This window comes from Lepisosteus oculatus, chromosome 1, assembly GCF_040954835.1.
Source record: "Lepisosteus oculatus isolate fLepOcu1 chromosome 1, fLepOcu1.hap2, whole genome shotgun sequence".
Classification (NCBI taxonomy): domain Eukaryota; kingdom Metazoa; phylum Chordata; class Actinopteri; order Semionotiformes; family Lepisosteidae; genus Lepisosteus; species Lepisosteus oculatus.
In genome coordinates this window covers 4,115,816-4,132,125 of record NC_090696.1, presented here as the reverse complement: position 1 = coordinate 4,132,125, position 16,310 = coordinate 4,115,816, and the positions used below count along the sequence as shown (strand labels likewise).

The 16,310-nt window shown below is 41.0% G+C and overlaps 1 protein-coding gene across 4 annotated transcripts in view; it reads left to right on the top strand.

Moving 5' to 3' along the window:
• The first annotated feature begins 381 nt into the window (after window positions 1-381).
• The window catches only part of alms1 (ALMS1 centrosome and basal body associated protein), a 31,981-nt gene continuing 16,052 nt past the window's right edge, over window positions 382-16,310 (top strand). For all 4 annotated transcript variants that reach the window (XM_015343861.2, XM_015343862.2, XM_015343863.2 and 1 more), the window contains exons 1-8: window positions 382-447; window positions 4,393-4,545; window positions 5,873-6,074; window positions 6,345-6,456; window positions 6,988-9,259; window positions 9,792-9,951; window positions 11,542-12,855; window positions 15,188-15,318. In XM_015343861.2, the coding sequence (XP_015199347.2) occupies window positions 409-447; window positions 4,393-4,545; window positions 5,873-6,074; window positions 6,345-6,456; window positions 6,988-9,259; window positions 9,792-9,951; window positions 11,542-12,855; window positions 15,188-15,318 (4,383 nt within the window). In that variant the 5' untranslated portion in view covers window positions 382-408. The remainder of the gene's footprint in view (window positions 448-4,392; window positions 4,546-5,872; window positions 6,075-6,344; window positions 6,457-6,987; window positions 9,260-9,791; window positions 9,952-11,541; window positions 12,856-15,187; window positions 15,319-16,310) is intronic.

The window sequence follows — 16,310 nt, the reverse complement described above, 5'->3', positions numbered from 1 at the left end:
CAATTAAAAAAACACTTTTTCCAAGTTAAAATGTATTTTTTACATGCTATCCATTGGAAAACCTTCTGTTGTAGCTGCATTTTTTCTTTTTTTTTGTTTAGAGTATCTTTAAGTCCATAATTTATTATATTATGGTTATAATAATCGTAACTCGAACCATTAAACGTTTATAGTCACTTTCTCATAAGAAGAAAGATACCGCTGTCTGAAAGTCTGAAACAAATTGGAAACCCCGCTACTTTTACACTCCTGACCAGCAGGTGTCGCAGTGGCGCTGTGGAGCGCCGCGGTCGTTTTTCGAATCTCCCGCTTCAATTTCCGGGCTTTAGCAGGGCGTCCTTAACAACCGTGCCTGGCAACGAGCGGAAGGCTCAGCGCGCATGCGCCAGTCAGTTACTGAGCAACAACATGGAGCTGCACGAAGCGGCTGCAGGGAGTGACAGCACGGTATTTAAAATTTATATTTATTCGAAGTTTGCCGAAGTGTTGGTAATACGTATCTCGAAATTATACATCTCCGTGGTGTGTAAAGTGGGGTACGTTTTCAGTGGGTGAAACAAGGTTTGGATGTTTTTTGCAGACGGTAATACCGCCGGTGTCGGTCTGTTTAGATGCAAAGAGGTTGTGTGGTTTTGCGATTTTAAATTGATCGCAGTTTGCCAGAAATCTGACTTTTCCTTCATGTTGGGGACCGCGTAACGCTCGTGGGAAACAAGGTATAACCTCTCTGGTTGCAGGTAAAAAGAAACCGTCAATGAAATTAAAGCAAACGCAGTTGAGGGGGAAAAAAGGAAAACAAACTTGTCTTTTTGTTCTTAGTTATAGAGGATGTGCTCAGACCTCAGTATAGTATTAATAGTATTAATTTATGTCCAACAGCGCTTTTACTGCCAGATGCCATCAAAAGAATGCAGGGGGTCTTATCTGAAAGCCGACCAGGTTTTGCACAACAAAAGAGCTAACATGAGCCTTAAAAAAAAAAGTACAATCAATGTAATTCAACGCCTCCACGTACAGTGTTTGACGTTTGTGTGTCTTGGATTGCCGTTGCTCTCCACTTGAATCCACTTGAGATTTGATAAGGTGCGGGTCTGTGGGGATTGTACTAGCCCGGCCTGGACTGGGGTGGTGGGCATTGGCAGTTTTCTGAGGTTAACAGAATCTGAACCGACTTACTTGAATGCTTCATCTTTACACTGATCGTGGAGAGCTGGTCGGCGTGTCAGCTGCTTCTCGAGGTCTCTTCAGGCACCAGCCCCTGAAGGGTTGGGAAAGTCTGGTAAATAATTCCTCACACTTATATAGCACTTTTCTGGACACTCCACTCAAAGCACTTTACAGGTCAGGGGGATCCCCTCCACCATCACCAGTGTGCAACCCCACCTGGATGATGCTCCAGTCCGCTCCCCACACACCAGCTCTCAGTGGGGAGGAGAGCAGAGTGATGAAGCCAGTTCAGAGATGAGGGTTATTAGGAGGCCATGATTGGTAAGGGCCAATGGGAAATTTGACCAGGACACCAGGGTTACACCCCTACTCTTTTTGAGAAACAGATTTTTAATGACCACAGAGATTCAGGACCTCTCAGTTTTACGTCTCATCCGAAAGACGGCGCCTTTTTTATTACAGTAAAGTGTCCCAGTCACTATACTGGGGCATTAGCACAAACAGACCGCAGGGTTAGTGCCCCCTGCTGGCCTCACTGACACCTCTTCCAGCAGCAACTTTAGTTTTTCCCAGGAGGTCTCCCATCCAGGTACTGACCAGGCTCACACCTGCTGAGCTTCAGTGGGGCTGCCAGTTGTGAATTCACCCAATATCACCCAGGGTGATATGGCAAGTAGCTCTGATTAAGCCAGTAATGAGCTAATGAGCTATATTAGAGCTGAGTTGGAGTGAAAACCTGCAGAGACACCGACTCTCCAGGAGCTAGATTGGATACTCCTACGCTGAATGTAAAACATGAAATGCTGTCAATCAGATGCTGTGAAATGTTATCTACTTAGAACGTTTTAACAATCAAGTGTTACAATTGAGTTTCCACACTGAGCAGTGTGTGTGCAACTGAAGTACACTTCATTTCATTTGCATGTAATTATTAAATTCAAAATACTTTATTCTTCCCAGGGGGCCACTTTTAAGATTAATAATGTTGTATCAAATCTTTATAAGCCCATGAGGGTCATACTAAAATTATGATTGAAGTTTGAGCATGAAGCTGCACCAGCTAGGACAAAAGAAAACAATTACAAATGTTCAAAAACAAATGTTCCAGATAAAGCCCAGCGGAAGAGAGCTTTGACATGTCTCCAGGAGAATCGGAAAAAATATTTGTTACAAGATGTTGAGACTTCTGGGTTTTTATAGCTGGTCTTGGTTTATATAAATACAGGAGACAGCGAGAAAGTGTCAGGAGATACTGCCCACTCCCCCGCTTCTAACAGTTTGCACGGGCAACGAAGCCCGGTATCAGCGGTTTGTCCCGGGCAACGCGGTCCTGTGTCCGAGGTTCTTCACGGGCAACGCAGCCCGGTATCAGCGGTTCGTCAATGGCAACGCAGCCCGGTGTCCGAGGTTCAGTGCTTGTTGGCGTCGCCAACAGCGTGGTATGGAGCCATCGCCTGGGAGGCTGCAGGTGTCACTGAGAGCTGAGAGCCCTACTGTCTGATTTCAACCTCATTCAGTTTTTGTCTGCCAACTGGGTAGTCCCGTCACTGTCAGCTGGTGACAACTGAGGCTCAAACCCGTGATCACAGAGCACAACCACACCTGGGGTGTGAACTTTTACCAGCTGAACCAGTTAGGAAACTTCTAAAGAATAAAGTACAGCTTTAATGTATTTTTACATTAGAGTATCTGGGTTTAGTATTTTATATTTAGAGTATCGGGGATTTAGTTTTTCATGAATAGCATATAGTAAGAATTATCAGTGCCAATAGCATGTCATGATTGGTACAGATAATAACATTTGCTGTGACATCCAAAGTGGGTAATTTAGACAGAGAAATGCATAAACAGTATTCTTTATTTCCAGTTGTGAGCAATAAGTTCTTTAATAAGACTTTAACATTCATAGCAATAGACATATCTGATTTCATCTTCGGAGTATACATGAACCAAAGCAAGATCAAGAAATTGCATAGCATAAAATATAGTATCTAACAATAATTAGCATGCTCCCCAGCAGATGATAGCAATCTATTTGATACTACTATAGATCATCGATTGCTCAAATAAATAGAAATTATGTAGACAAAGACTGCTTAACAAGTAAAATGCAATTGCAATCAAATAAATTTACTAGAGGTGTTGGTGCATGTACCCTTTCATATCACTTTGAACTTAGTTCAAATTAATTTAATTATAGATCTTTCAACACATTGGAACGATTAACAGTGTCTATATTTCTTACCTGCACTGTAGAGACAAGGCCTCATAGGTCGCCTCAGCTGGACGTCTATACCCTGGTTCCACAAAGTTCTCGAATTCAGATGCCTCCTTCAAAATAAAGTTTGCCACCACGTTTGTGCTTCTCAAAGCTAGCACTGTTTACAAATTGACACATTTTATTATTTTTGTTTTAATGTCACTTCTCTGGTATACATGCAAATTTTCCACCAGCACCTGCTTCTCCAGCAGACCGTTTAATCTGAGGTTTTCTGAGAGGGCCGTAACCCCCCTGGCCCTGTCTGCTGTGTCTCATTTTCACAGACAGTCAAGCACCTGCTACTCCAAGAAGAGAACATGGTTTTGACAGTTGCTGTAGGATGCTCCAGAGAGACAAGAATAGTTTGTAACCTTAGAGATCCTGATCTGCATACAGATTTAAGATGAGATAAATCAAAAGCTTTCTGAAAGCTTAATATATGAAAAGCTGCTTGCATTTTACAAATCAGTCAATCCGAGAAGTTAACTTCCACCTGCGATAAAACAAAGGGACTGACGATTTTAGTTAGCACCCCTCCCCCCCAACCCCAAGTTCAGCCATCATATTGATAAAAGAATCTGAGAGAATACCTCTTGTTGATATTTCAACAGTTAAAGGAACCTGAGGGCACGAGTGAAAACTAGGTGAAAGTGCATTTAAAACCGAAAACAGTATTGACCCAAAGGCAAAGGGTTCCAGTAGTGTAGAACAACCTACTCAATCGCAGGGTCGAAAATGATACTCTGCTTCTTTCAAGGAACAACGGGATGAAAGCTTTGGTTCGATTGGCTGCGAGCTACCCAACAGGCTTGGCCTCGTCTGGTTTGCAGCCGTCTGAAGTAGTCCGAGTGCTCACAGTCACCTCTCCCCTGTTCTACTTGCGTTCAAGATCAGAGTGGTGCCGTTTAGACAGACGGTCTGCACGGTGCGGAACTAATTTGTGAAATGCCGCTGTCCCATTTCAGCCCATCGCCACAACGCCTCCTGCCTCCCCTGCCTCGCGGCTCAGCCGGGCCGAGGAGCTGAGGAGCCAGAGCAGCAGCCCAGGCAGTGGCACACACCTGTCCAGCACCAGCGGTGTCTCTCTGGGGGAGGCCATCGTGCAGAGGGCCAAGCAGGTACTCTCCCACCCTGGCTTTCCACAGCTCAGGAGCTCTCCCCTGGCCTTGCTTAGCAGTCTATAGGAGGTCTGTTTTCATGTATCCATTCGTCCGTTTTCTTACCACTTTATCCAATTACAATTCGGAGTAAAAGGCAAAAGGGATATAACTGACTGCCAAGAACATACAGTAGGGTAAAAGTACAGGGAAATGGAATACTGATTGCTAGTTAATAAATATACTTAATTTTCACACTGAATAAGTAACAATAAAAATACTTTTATTAATTATATATATTGTATATAATGTATGTCTTACATATCTTTTTATTTATGTATGTATTTATATATATTTTTTAAATTCCAAGGAACATCCTATCAGCTTGGCTAAGTTTGACTTCAGAGTCTATTGCTGAATGTGAAAATGAAAACCCAGTAACCTGCTGCTAAGGAAAAGCAGGCAAATTTGAAGCTGCAGGAAAAGAGAAATTCAGTCAGAACTATAGCACAGAAACTGGGCAACCCAAATCAACAAATGTGAATATACAGAATAAGAAAAAAATGAGCAAATAAATGACCCATCAGCCAAGTGGGGGTTGTCTTCATTTTCATTTGAAGACAAAAAATCAGAGCTCTCGGGAAAAACCCTAAACTAACTGTCAGTGCAATTGCCAGCAATCTCCAGAATCCAGTGATGAAGATTCCAATATCCTCAAACTCACAGAAGATAGAAACAGCAATGTTACTCTATATAGGGTACCCGGAAAATATGAACCTCTTATCAGCGCCAAGAACAGAGAAGAAGCCTTATTAGATTTTGAAAAATTCTAGGCTGGCCAGGACAATTTACAGATTCATATGCAGCATTTTACATTTCAAAGAATCTGTTGAATTTGAAGAACACCCCAAGAATAGGCACGTAGCATTTGAAATGATTACACAAGGAGTGTGGTGAGCTCAGTGGGCTACAGACATCCACGACAAAGGCACCAGTTTCGATTTTACTGGTGCATATTTCCCAAAACATATGAAAGTTACTGCAGCTATTTAAATGTATTGGTTTTCATTTGTCTTGTGTTTCAGGGTAAATATGCTATATAGACCAGACCAGTAAGGTCATGCTAATGAGCATATAGCCATACAAACCCTCATATTGAGTTTTTATTGTATGCTGCAGTAAGTTTTGTAGCTGACTTGTAGCTGTCTTTATTTGTTCCAGATGATTTGTCGGTTACCTCCTGTGTTTTGTGTGCGTGTGTTTTTTGCTGTTCTTAATGATGTTTGTGAAGTATCGTCTTTTTGACAGGAGAGCAGTGTGAACCCATGTGCTGTCTGCCGTGTTTCAGGGTATGGAGTCATGGTACCAGTTGCCAGCAGAGGGTGATGTGAGCCGTCTGACGGCAGCCTCTGTGACCAGGCTGGATCAGCCCTCCTGGCCAGCTGAAGAGCACACAGCCCCCGATTCCCCCCCGCCGCAGGCAGGGATGATCTCCACAGCTGACGAAGCCAGACAGCATCAGGCTAAAGAAGTGCAGGCTTCACAGCTAGGTAAAACACAAAGTCACCACCAATGAGGTTAATTAACAAGTCCAAGAAGAGTAGCTCATAAACTGATTTGTTCAGACGTGAAGGATTGTGTAGGTAGTGTTGTTTTCATCATGTGAAAAATGTATTGGTGAAAAAGTATTGAATTACTAGAAAAGTTGGCTTTTGAAGCATTTCTCCGTGTACTGCTATCTAATCTACTGCATGTATTGTAGTTCTAATCTATTCTGACCAAGAGTTTGTGTTTAGGATAAATCTCTCTCCTCCTCACAGCTTTTCAAGATAGCCGTCTGTCACCCGCTCTTCCTCTGCTCCCTGGGAAAGCCACAAGCCTGCCAGATGACACTTTCTTTCAGCAAACAGGATTAGAGTTTGCCCCCCTCAGGTACAAACCATGCCTGATGATTGTCTGTGCCCAAGGTAGAACTTGGACAAAAACATTTGACTTGCTATGAAAAGTTTTAACAGAAAATATTGTATTAACGCATGTTATTTCTATACCGATTACAGGATTTATAAAGCAGAAATACTCTGCATATCGCAAACTGGATGAAATTTCCTGATTTAATTTGCTAATCCTTGATTTAATAACGGTATGAATCTGTGACTGTATGAAGTGTTGAAACAAAGCAGCAGACAAATAGAATGCATTGGAAGGTGAAGTGTTACCATAGAATGTTTTGTTTCACTTTAGTCACTTATTCATTCCTAAATTCAAGCTCACAATCACCAAATGTAATCGCACTCTCTTCTGGGAGTGTGCTATAACCCATCGTTGTTATTGAAGCCAGTACTCAAGAAACAATCAGGTTGCTACTAACAACTAAACTAACAAGATAGACCTCATTGTAAACCGTTCTTGTGCTCTTTTCACTGTGTTGAGAAACTTTACTATGTGCATTCCATGTTATTATAGGGGATCTCCAGATATCTCTGTCATGTCTGAACGGTTCGCAAGACCACTCCAGATGAGTGATGCTATTCAACTTGCCATTACTGAGGTTTCTGAAGACTTTCCCGGCGACCACCCTTCACTGTCCCAGCATCCATTGGCTGTTACCACAGTTATGGGTGATGATGCCAGCAGCATGTGCTCTTTATCCCAACACACTCTGTCACCATCGTCCACCGATGAAGGTGTGAGCAATTGTGAGAAGGCCCCAGAGGAGGAAATGGAAGAGGACCGATTTTCAAGACTTCAAGTATCTCTGTCCAGAGCTGAAGAGCAGCAGGATCCTGCTGCAGAGAAGCATGCCTCATCTGTTGCTTCCCTACTGGACAAAGTGGTACATGGGCCGTTGGAAGACGATGGTTCATTCTTAAACAGTGATGTTCCTGCTCCTCTTTTACTGGAATTGCTAGAAAAAGAAGTTGGCTTGTCAAGCAGTGGCACATCCTCATCCACGTCTGGGAACTCTTCAAGCCAGATTGAAGTTGTGGTCAGTCAGGGGCTAAACACAGGACATTCTGAGCATTTTATTGAGGAGTCAGTAGACAAAGACATAGCACCCGATGGCTCGGGGGAAGACTCAGTGGTGCCAAAACCTGATTTGTCTAGAAGCTCCTTAGAGCAAGAATCTTTCAGAGTGTCAAGAGATTTGTCTCCAGGCAAAACTTCATTTTCATCCACAAAGCCTGCAGAGAATACTAAAGACAAAGCTGAATTAAATGAGTCAGACAGGTGTGAAAAGTCCAACATCACTACTCGCTCTTCTCATACAAAGTCATACGATGAGTTATCTGATGCCCCCTGTGAGCAGCTATGCTCTGAGAGTATATTTAGACCTTTTCAGTCTTTGTCTGATTCTAGAAAAGTGCAGAAAGATCCTTTACCACCAAACAGTGAGACAGTCACCCCAAATACTGGATCCCTGGGGACATACAGTGGAAAAGACAGCATCATTACAGCAGTACCAACTGGCATTGGCAAAACTGAAATATCATTGTCATCAGGATTCAGCTGTGAGAAAGGACAGAAGGAGACAGAGCTGTCAAACTCAGGAAGTCATATGGCTGTGGAGGGATCTTTCCTGGGATCTCTTGCTCAGCCAATTTCTCATTCAACCCCAGGTGTGATTGCTGGCATCCCAAGAGCCAGTGTGCAGCCAGCTTCTGCAAAGCTGTCCCCAATTGAGTCAAATCTTGAAGCCTCTGCAGAAGCACCCCATTGCAGCTCCTCTGACACAGGTCTTGCTCCTTCCAGTTTAAAAGATGTGGAAGAGCCAACCAGAATTGTTTCTGGTACTGGAGTGGTTAATGTTGCTTCTCATCAAACAACAAGAAAGATTCATTCTTTGCCTGCTCTGAATTATATGGAGAAGGTAGGAGCATGGAATGTGACTCAGTCAACGGGTAAAACATTTTTTGACCACTTGGCACTGAAAGGTTTCACTGGGGTTTCTCCCAAGAAGAAGGCCTATGATGCCATTGCCGATTCATTAAATCACATTTTTTCCCAGCAAAAAAGTGACAAAACACCATTGCCATCCACCTCAAACATCAGCAGTCGTAGTCCCAGAAGGAACCTAGCCGCTTCGTTTTCGGGAACCTCATCACCAGCCAAAGAGACTCCTGGCAGTGCAGGAGGTTTAGGAAGGTCCTTGTCTTATACGTCCGTCAGTACTGTAGCCAAAGAGGTTCAGCAAGCTGGAGCTCCTGAATGTGCGAAAATGGAAGAGTCTCGCTCTGAGTTTGGCCAAAAGAAACACTGTGCTTCAGCAGAAGAAGCAGCCAGCACCTCAGTTGCTCAAGACTCATCTGCAGACAGATCTGCCCATATGGTGGTTAGGAAGAATGTGTCAGAGAGTTACAATGTTCCACTTCTCACTGAGCCACTTGTTTTATCAGAGAAGGGGTTGTCCACCTCCACTGATAAAGACCGATGTTGCACACAGAGAGTGAAACAAGGAAAGCTGCTGGAATTGGAGAATTCTTCCCAGCCACCTTCGCAGGTGAGCTTAGGCAGATTCAGTGATGTATCTGCAAGCCAAGACCTAAGCAACACACTGGCCAGTTCACAGGACACAGTTCCCAGTTACCGTGGTCAAAGAAGACAGTCGGCTTCAACAGGAGCAGTCTCCGTCTCCTCGCCTGTTAGTTTGGAAGTAGATAACTATGCTCCATACTGGGCCACCAATCCTTCAACGCCAGCAAGAAATAAAGAGTTAAACATAGAAGAGAGAATTCCAGTAAGTAGAATGGTTAAAAATATCATATAGTTAAGATAAAAATAAATGTTTCTATTGACAAAAATGGGATCGATTATTCTTGTAGATTAGGTAGACTTTTAATTTTTTGGTATCAGAAAACATTCATATTCCTTTGCAGTATTTTAATTTGATTCTCATCAAAATAAATATACAGCTGTCAAGATAAATCTGCCCACCATTAGATGCACAAATGCTTTCTTAGGTAATATTGGGATTTTGGGAATTTAGTAAGGGATACATGACAGTGTAAATTGACATGGAGATTTTTTCTAAGTTATGCATAATCGTAATGACAAACATTCGTTATTTTTTCCTGACACAACAATAAACTTGAATTTTGAGAAAAAATGTTGCACAGAAATATATTTGCGTAACCATGCAATTCCCTCTTCTATAGCTATATTCTCTTTTCTTGACTTGTTACGTATTTTTATTCAGTTGTAGTGTGAAACAAATACCCTGACAATATCCCAAAGTTAAATCATTAAACTTTGAATCTTTTTTTTTGGAGATGTACCTTCAAAATCTTGGAATTGACCAATCACCATCAACTATACTTACTCCGTTTGTGCCAAAAGGACCCATAAGAGAGCCAGAATTTTCACCAACTGATCTTCGCACAATAAAGGGTTCGACAGGAACCCCAACGAAGAGCACACAGCCCTCAGAAGGTAATGTTCCAGGAGATAGTGTGCTGGAAGTAAACAGACAAGGCACTTTCCAAATAAGAGAAGATCACTTTATTGTCCGCATACAATTTCTTGCATTAGAAGTTTGTCTTTTCACATACCCCAGCTTGCTCTCCATGAGACACACAGACAGGGAGAGAGAAGCTTGGGGTCAGAGCGCAGGGTCTGCCATTGTACAGCGCCCCTGGAGCAGCTGGGGTTAAGGGCCTCCCTCAGGGGCCCAACGGAGTAGGATTCCTCTGCTGGCCGTGGGATTTGAGCTGGCAACCTTCCAGCCACAGGCGCAGATCCTTAGCCAGAGAGCCATTGCTCTGCCCCTTTTTTTCAAGATAAGATGAATTAAAAAGCACAATAAAAAATTGTAGGTAGGGATTACCTACAATTGTTTATTATCTTAAATACCTTAACGATTAAATACCTTACAATGTTTCCATCATTTATCATATTGAAAGTGGTCTGTTAGTAATTAAACATAAAAAGTAAAACCTTTTGCTGTAATGCTTATGTAAATTATTGTGTGATTGTTTTTCTGGATTTTGGATACAGCAAAAAGGATATACATTGAACTTTATGGGAATTTTCTGTTTGAATTTTCACCTTATGAACAGTTTTCATGGAATAAATTACATTTGGGGATTGACTGATGCCTGTATATAATACTTGGTGTGTATTATAGTGTTAACATACTCATCAATTACATGATTTACAAAAATATCAAAAGACAAATTGGAGTTTTTCAGTTATTAATATCAAACATATTTCTGTTATTAAGATCATTTTAATAAAACGTTAGGATGATATTTGGAATTTTATACTTGCTCAGTACTTTTTTCACTTTCTCAGAAACATAATGAAAGAATAGATTAATTGAAGTTATCTGATATTCATGTAGTATACTATTTGGTAAATATAATCTTGACTTGTATATGTATCAATGGATCTGACTATGTATCTAAATGTTTTCAAGTCCATGAGAAGAAGACTGATAAACTTTATTGGTATCATGATATATATACAGTATATTTTATATTGTAATATGTATCATACCTTGATGTATTACCCATTATTAATAATCACTCTTTTTGAACTATTTCGTATCTGAAATCACATAACCTTGATTTCAGAACCGCTAGCCCAGAAATGGTTTTCATGATCTGTCTTGTGGCATTCAGTGGCCATTACAATTAAATTAAAATCCATCTCTTTATGCTAGAAATCATTATGCAAAACCAGCTAACAATGATGTTATGGAATATGAAATATTCAGGCTTCTAAATAATGTCTAATATCTAGTATTTAATCAAAATGTAATGAATTGGTATTCACCAAAGGTTCTTGTTGAAGAACCTTTCATTCATGTAAAGGTGAAACAAAGTATATATTGAGAAATTATTTCTTTATTTTAAAATGTTGAACATTTTTTACATATTACTGTATGTAACAACTTTGTTGTGCAACGTGCAAATGTGATTTTAGTTTTAAGTTTTAAGTAAAAATCCATATGCACTGCATAGCAGATTAGATATCTAACTGTATTTTCACATTTTAATCTCTATTATTGTCTTTTTTTAGGTGGCAGTCCTGCGAAAGGAGACTTTTCACAGTCTAGTTTGTTTTCTGTGAACTCTACTAGCCTGTCTGTGCCATTGAGTTCTGATGTAGATCGTGAATCACCATTGCACGCTGAGTCCTCTGTGCAGAACGTTGCTGAGTCTTCTTCAGACAAACCTGTCAGTCAGTGCAGCCTTCAGACGGCTTTCCATCCACTGGATCGCTCTTTGGATCTTCGAGGAAAACAGCCATCGGACGATACCTCACAATGCAAAGAGACCATCAGCGCTGAACCTTTTTCATCTTCAGAGGCCAGGCAGCGCTTGAATGGCAACAGTGATCATGTGATTTCCTCACGTGTGCAAAAGCGTGTTAGTCAGTTTCAGCCTGGTGAAATGTGCGTCACTCCCGATAGTCTATCCTCCTCCTCCTCTCTTGCAGAGAACGAACAGCAAACTGGTCCTCAGGATACAGAACAAAAGGAAGCGTATTACTTTCCAAAGGTCACCCATACACCACCGCGATGCAGCCTGGATCTGGGGAATGACTCTTTTGTTGGGACTAAAACCCTGCAGGAGATCCGAAAACTTTTGGGCCAGGCAGAGAGCATCGTGTCAGGAAGGTCCTCCTTCTCCTCGCCTTCAGCATCTTTAAGAGGCTCTGAAGACCTTTCTTCATTTCTGCAAAAGAATTTAGACAGCTTCCACGATTCTCTTGCTTCTTCTGAAGAAAATCATGAGAGCCACTCATCACTGCTGTGGAGGAAGTCCTCCTCCGATTCCATGCTCACATTAGACGGGCTGAAAGGCAGTTCCTGGCAAGAGGTACTACAGTCACCCAGGGCATCTGCCAGCAGATCTGTAATTACTGCAGAGCACGAAAGAGTCTCCAGTGTAAAGACTGCAGAATCAACATTTCTAAGCGATGCCTCAAAAGAGTTCACACAGGGGCGTACATGCTCTGTTTTCACAGCCAAAAATGTGAGGAGGTCTGAGCCTGAAGGCTGCAGTGAGGCCACTCAGGATAAGGTGGTTTCAGTGCCTGGTCCTGTAGCGCATTCCACAGAGGCAAGCATCAAGGCTGTGGACGCTGGGGACCGCCATCGGGACCCGACACCTGAGCTCGCTTTACCAAATCCTTCTGTGAATGGAGTCCCGGCAGAGAGCAGCCACTCCTCTGACGGCAGGGAAGGGGCAAGGGCCGCCGCAGGCGAAGACAGCAGCAGTGTGGATTCCCTGGCGGGCCGCGTCGCGGCTCTCCTGAAAAACGAGTCGCCGGCCACGGTGGCCTCGGGCGTTGTGAGCGAGGCTGACGAGGAGGAGCGCAGAGCTCGAGGTAGGGATGGGAGAGCGGGAGTTTTCTGGGCTGGGGGAGCAGGCACTGGAACTGTTTTGAAATCATTATCCAGTACTTGCAAAAGTGGATTAAGCCATTAGAATACCATTTTATGATTAATTAGTATAATAAATATTATTTGTTCCAAAACAGTAATATGTTATGCATGTACTATGAAAAGGTAAATTGCTTTTGTTCTTTTTCTCTGGAACTCTGGAAACAGTAGACAAAGAATCATTAAATGAGCATTAATATACACCCCCTGTTGGGACCTCTAAACGTATATATTTTTAGACATTATTGAGAATTGTATCGTGCAGTTTAAAGATTATTTCAAAAACTAATGAAGATTTCGAGAAGCTTTGAAGATCATAATTTGTTCTACATTACAATTTTCTAGGCAAACATATTTGAAATTAATACAGTTGTACAGTATATACTATACTGTAGCTTGTGATAGCATATTATGCTTTTTTGTTAAGTGGTATGGACTGCCAGGGAACAGTACATACACAGCTATAAAGATTAAGCTTTTCTAGGGAGGAGGTGAAACAGATTACCTAATATCATATTTCCCTACCATAATATCTATTTCGTTTGGTGCATTCACAGTATAAGATTATTTTTCCGCATTTTAAACGGTGGTATCTGCATTTTCCTTATGTGTGTGGTTTCAATTCTTTTATGTTAATTGGTATTCCATTTTAATATAATTTATAAAAAACTACCAGCAGATGTGTCAGTTTACCTTGATTTGCAATTTTGTTTCAAGTTTATACAAGTTAGATATTATGTATTTATCTACCACATGTATTTCTTAACTTTCATCTTCGTGTAACAATTTAGAAACGTGCTTATAGAGAAGTGTACCGTTAGTCAATGTTAGAATGACTACCAGTTGCACGTTGTTTGGATTTGTTAGAGTATTTCAGTCAGGTGTGAGTGGCAGGTATTGGTATTAGAGTACAAGGCAGGAGATTTTCAATCAGTGATTGAACATTTCATATTCAGTACAACCTTGTGTCCTTTTACTTGGATGCCAGTTTTTCAATAAACATTTTACAAATAAATATGTACCTTTGGGGGGAAAAAACAACGCATGTGATGATAAGTCTACATATTTCTAGAAAAAAAATGCTGCTATTTTGAATGAATGAAAATGAATATTTTCATTAATCAATCTAAGTGTATTTTACTATGTAAAGTTGTTCTTGTCGGTATGGTGCTATGGCAATACAGATTAACTCTACATACAGTAGTACTGTAAAATGATAAATTCCCATCTTGGAAGTACTGTACTTCATAATTTTATTTCTGCTTGTTTTTAACTGCAAATCCCCAAATTGCACAAATATGTTGCGCTATTATGCATGATGTATTGGAAATCAAACGTATAACTTAATTCTAATGTATATGAAGTCCTATCAGTTACACAGCCATGAATTCTGATGCTCTTAGGTGAGTAGGATAAGCAAGACAGTGCCTGATTTGTCTTGGCAGAACAACATGCTGTGACAAAGATGTGTTAGTGCATCATTACATGGCTGTCAGATATAATCCATACCGATACGCTGTCCTTTCCAAATGAAGTACAGGGGGGTCCCTGTTGTTAGTCCTCCTGATACACTTTTACCCACACTAACACTGACAAGATATTAGGTACACTACATCGATGCACTTATATTGTTTATATACATAAAAAATCCAGGATTTGATTATAATATGTTGTTTTCGGCTTAGCGCCATTCGTGTAGAAAAGGTTTTGTATCTCGTATTTTGCATGGCTGATGTTAAATGTAAGCCACTTCTCAAGGTAAGGTCTAATGAACAAGTTAAGTTTTTAAATTTTGCTTAAAATGCTTTAAATTATTGATTTATTAATTAAAAATTAAATTAATGATTAATAAGTCAAGATAAAAATGAGTAAAAATGGTTTAGAAATGTAGGTGTACTGTACTATTTTGGGGTAACTACAAGTGAAACATGCGTTTAGTGTAACTCATGGTCTCTAACCCTACTATGCTCCATTGATTCTTACTGGAAAAGCATTTCCTATCTTTAAGTTTTTTAGTCGCATGGACAAAGTTTACGATCCCTTTTTGGAAGGTAGGGGGTCACGGGGGTAAAAAAACAGACAGGTGAATTTTATCTGGACATGTGTGTCAAAAACAGACTGCTAAGATTTGTATGTAGCACCCCTGTCTTAAATAAATGTAGTTTGTGGATTTTTCTTTCATGTTGCCCAACTAGGAATCTACAATAAAGCTCTTCTGCTTGGTTCAAAGCTAGCTTAGTGTGGTTGGCTCACCAGTATTTTCTCTTGTGCTTCCAGACTGGATTAAACTAAAGGTTTCTGGAGAGCAGTGTGAGCCTCTGGAATTGAATATGGAAGATCGACAGAAAATAGAAGAAATCAAAGCAGAGCTCTTACGAAACACAAAGAAACCTAGTGGTGCAATAAAGGTAACCATTTTTCAGATACTGGACTGTCTTGATTGTAACGGACGCAAACATCACTTATGACATCATTTGTCCAAGCAATTTATGCTTAGTGTCAAACGTCACATATCACTTATACCTGTGAGAAATTCTCAAAGAAAATCACTTTTTTGTAGGGCACTGACGTTAAACATAACATGGACAAATTCATTATGCTGATTTTTATATTTGTTATCGATGAGGTTGATCAACAGGGAGTCTGGTGTGAAAGTTACAGGCTCATAGCATTGTTCGCTTTGTACAGAAGTGTCAGACATATTATACATTAAAAACATTTGTCATCTGACAAGAAAGCTGTTGTTACTCATGTAGCATAAGGGCGTGCATTTCCCTTCCTGTCTGGATGAGCCCACAGGAACAGCAGCAAGTGATGTCTTAATCAGTGTAGTGCTATGCAGTCAGATTGCATTTAATCACTACAGGTTGAGTTCTGTAGCGGCTAGACACTCCTGCCCAGCCTGCACCCTCCTGGACCTCCCCATTGGTCTTGCGAAGGAGTTGTGATCGTGTCCCTTCTCTCACACACTCTCTGACTGCAGTGTCTCACCGACTTAGAACTTGCAACTGTGAATGCCCCAGGTGACAATGTGCTGAACTAATCCAGCCATCACCGTGCCAATAGCACAGTGGCATTGCACTTTTTAATAGTGGAATGTTTTGGATCCTTTCTGTGTTTTTCTTGATTTAAACCATGCTTGACATTCAACATCTTCAGTCATCTCATCGCCTGCTCCCATTAATCTTTCTCACTGCTGAGGTGATTCAGTACTTATGTAAGCCATTCAAGTGTAACACAGTTAAATTAGAATGATGCCAAAATTTAGTTACTGTTAAAAGCGGCGTACTTTATTTGCCTAAAGTCATACATGTTACTATAGTGATAGATTTCTCTTGATTCTCTGTATATAGTATAATCATACCACCAGTAATATCCACAGGCAGCTGTGCTGTGTTTG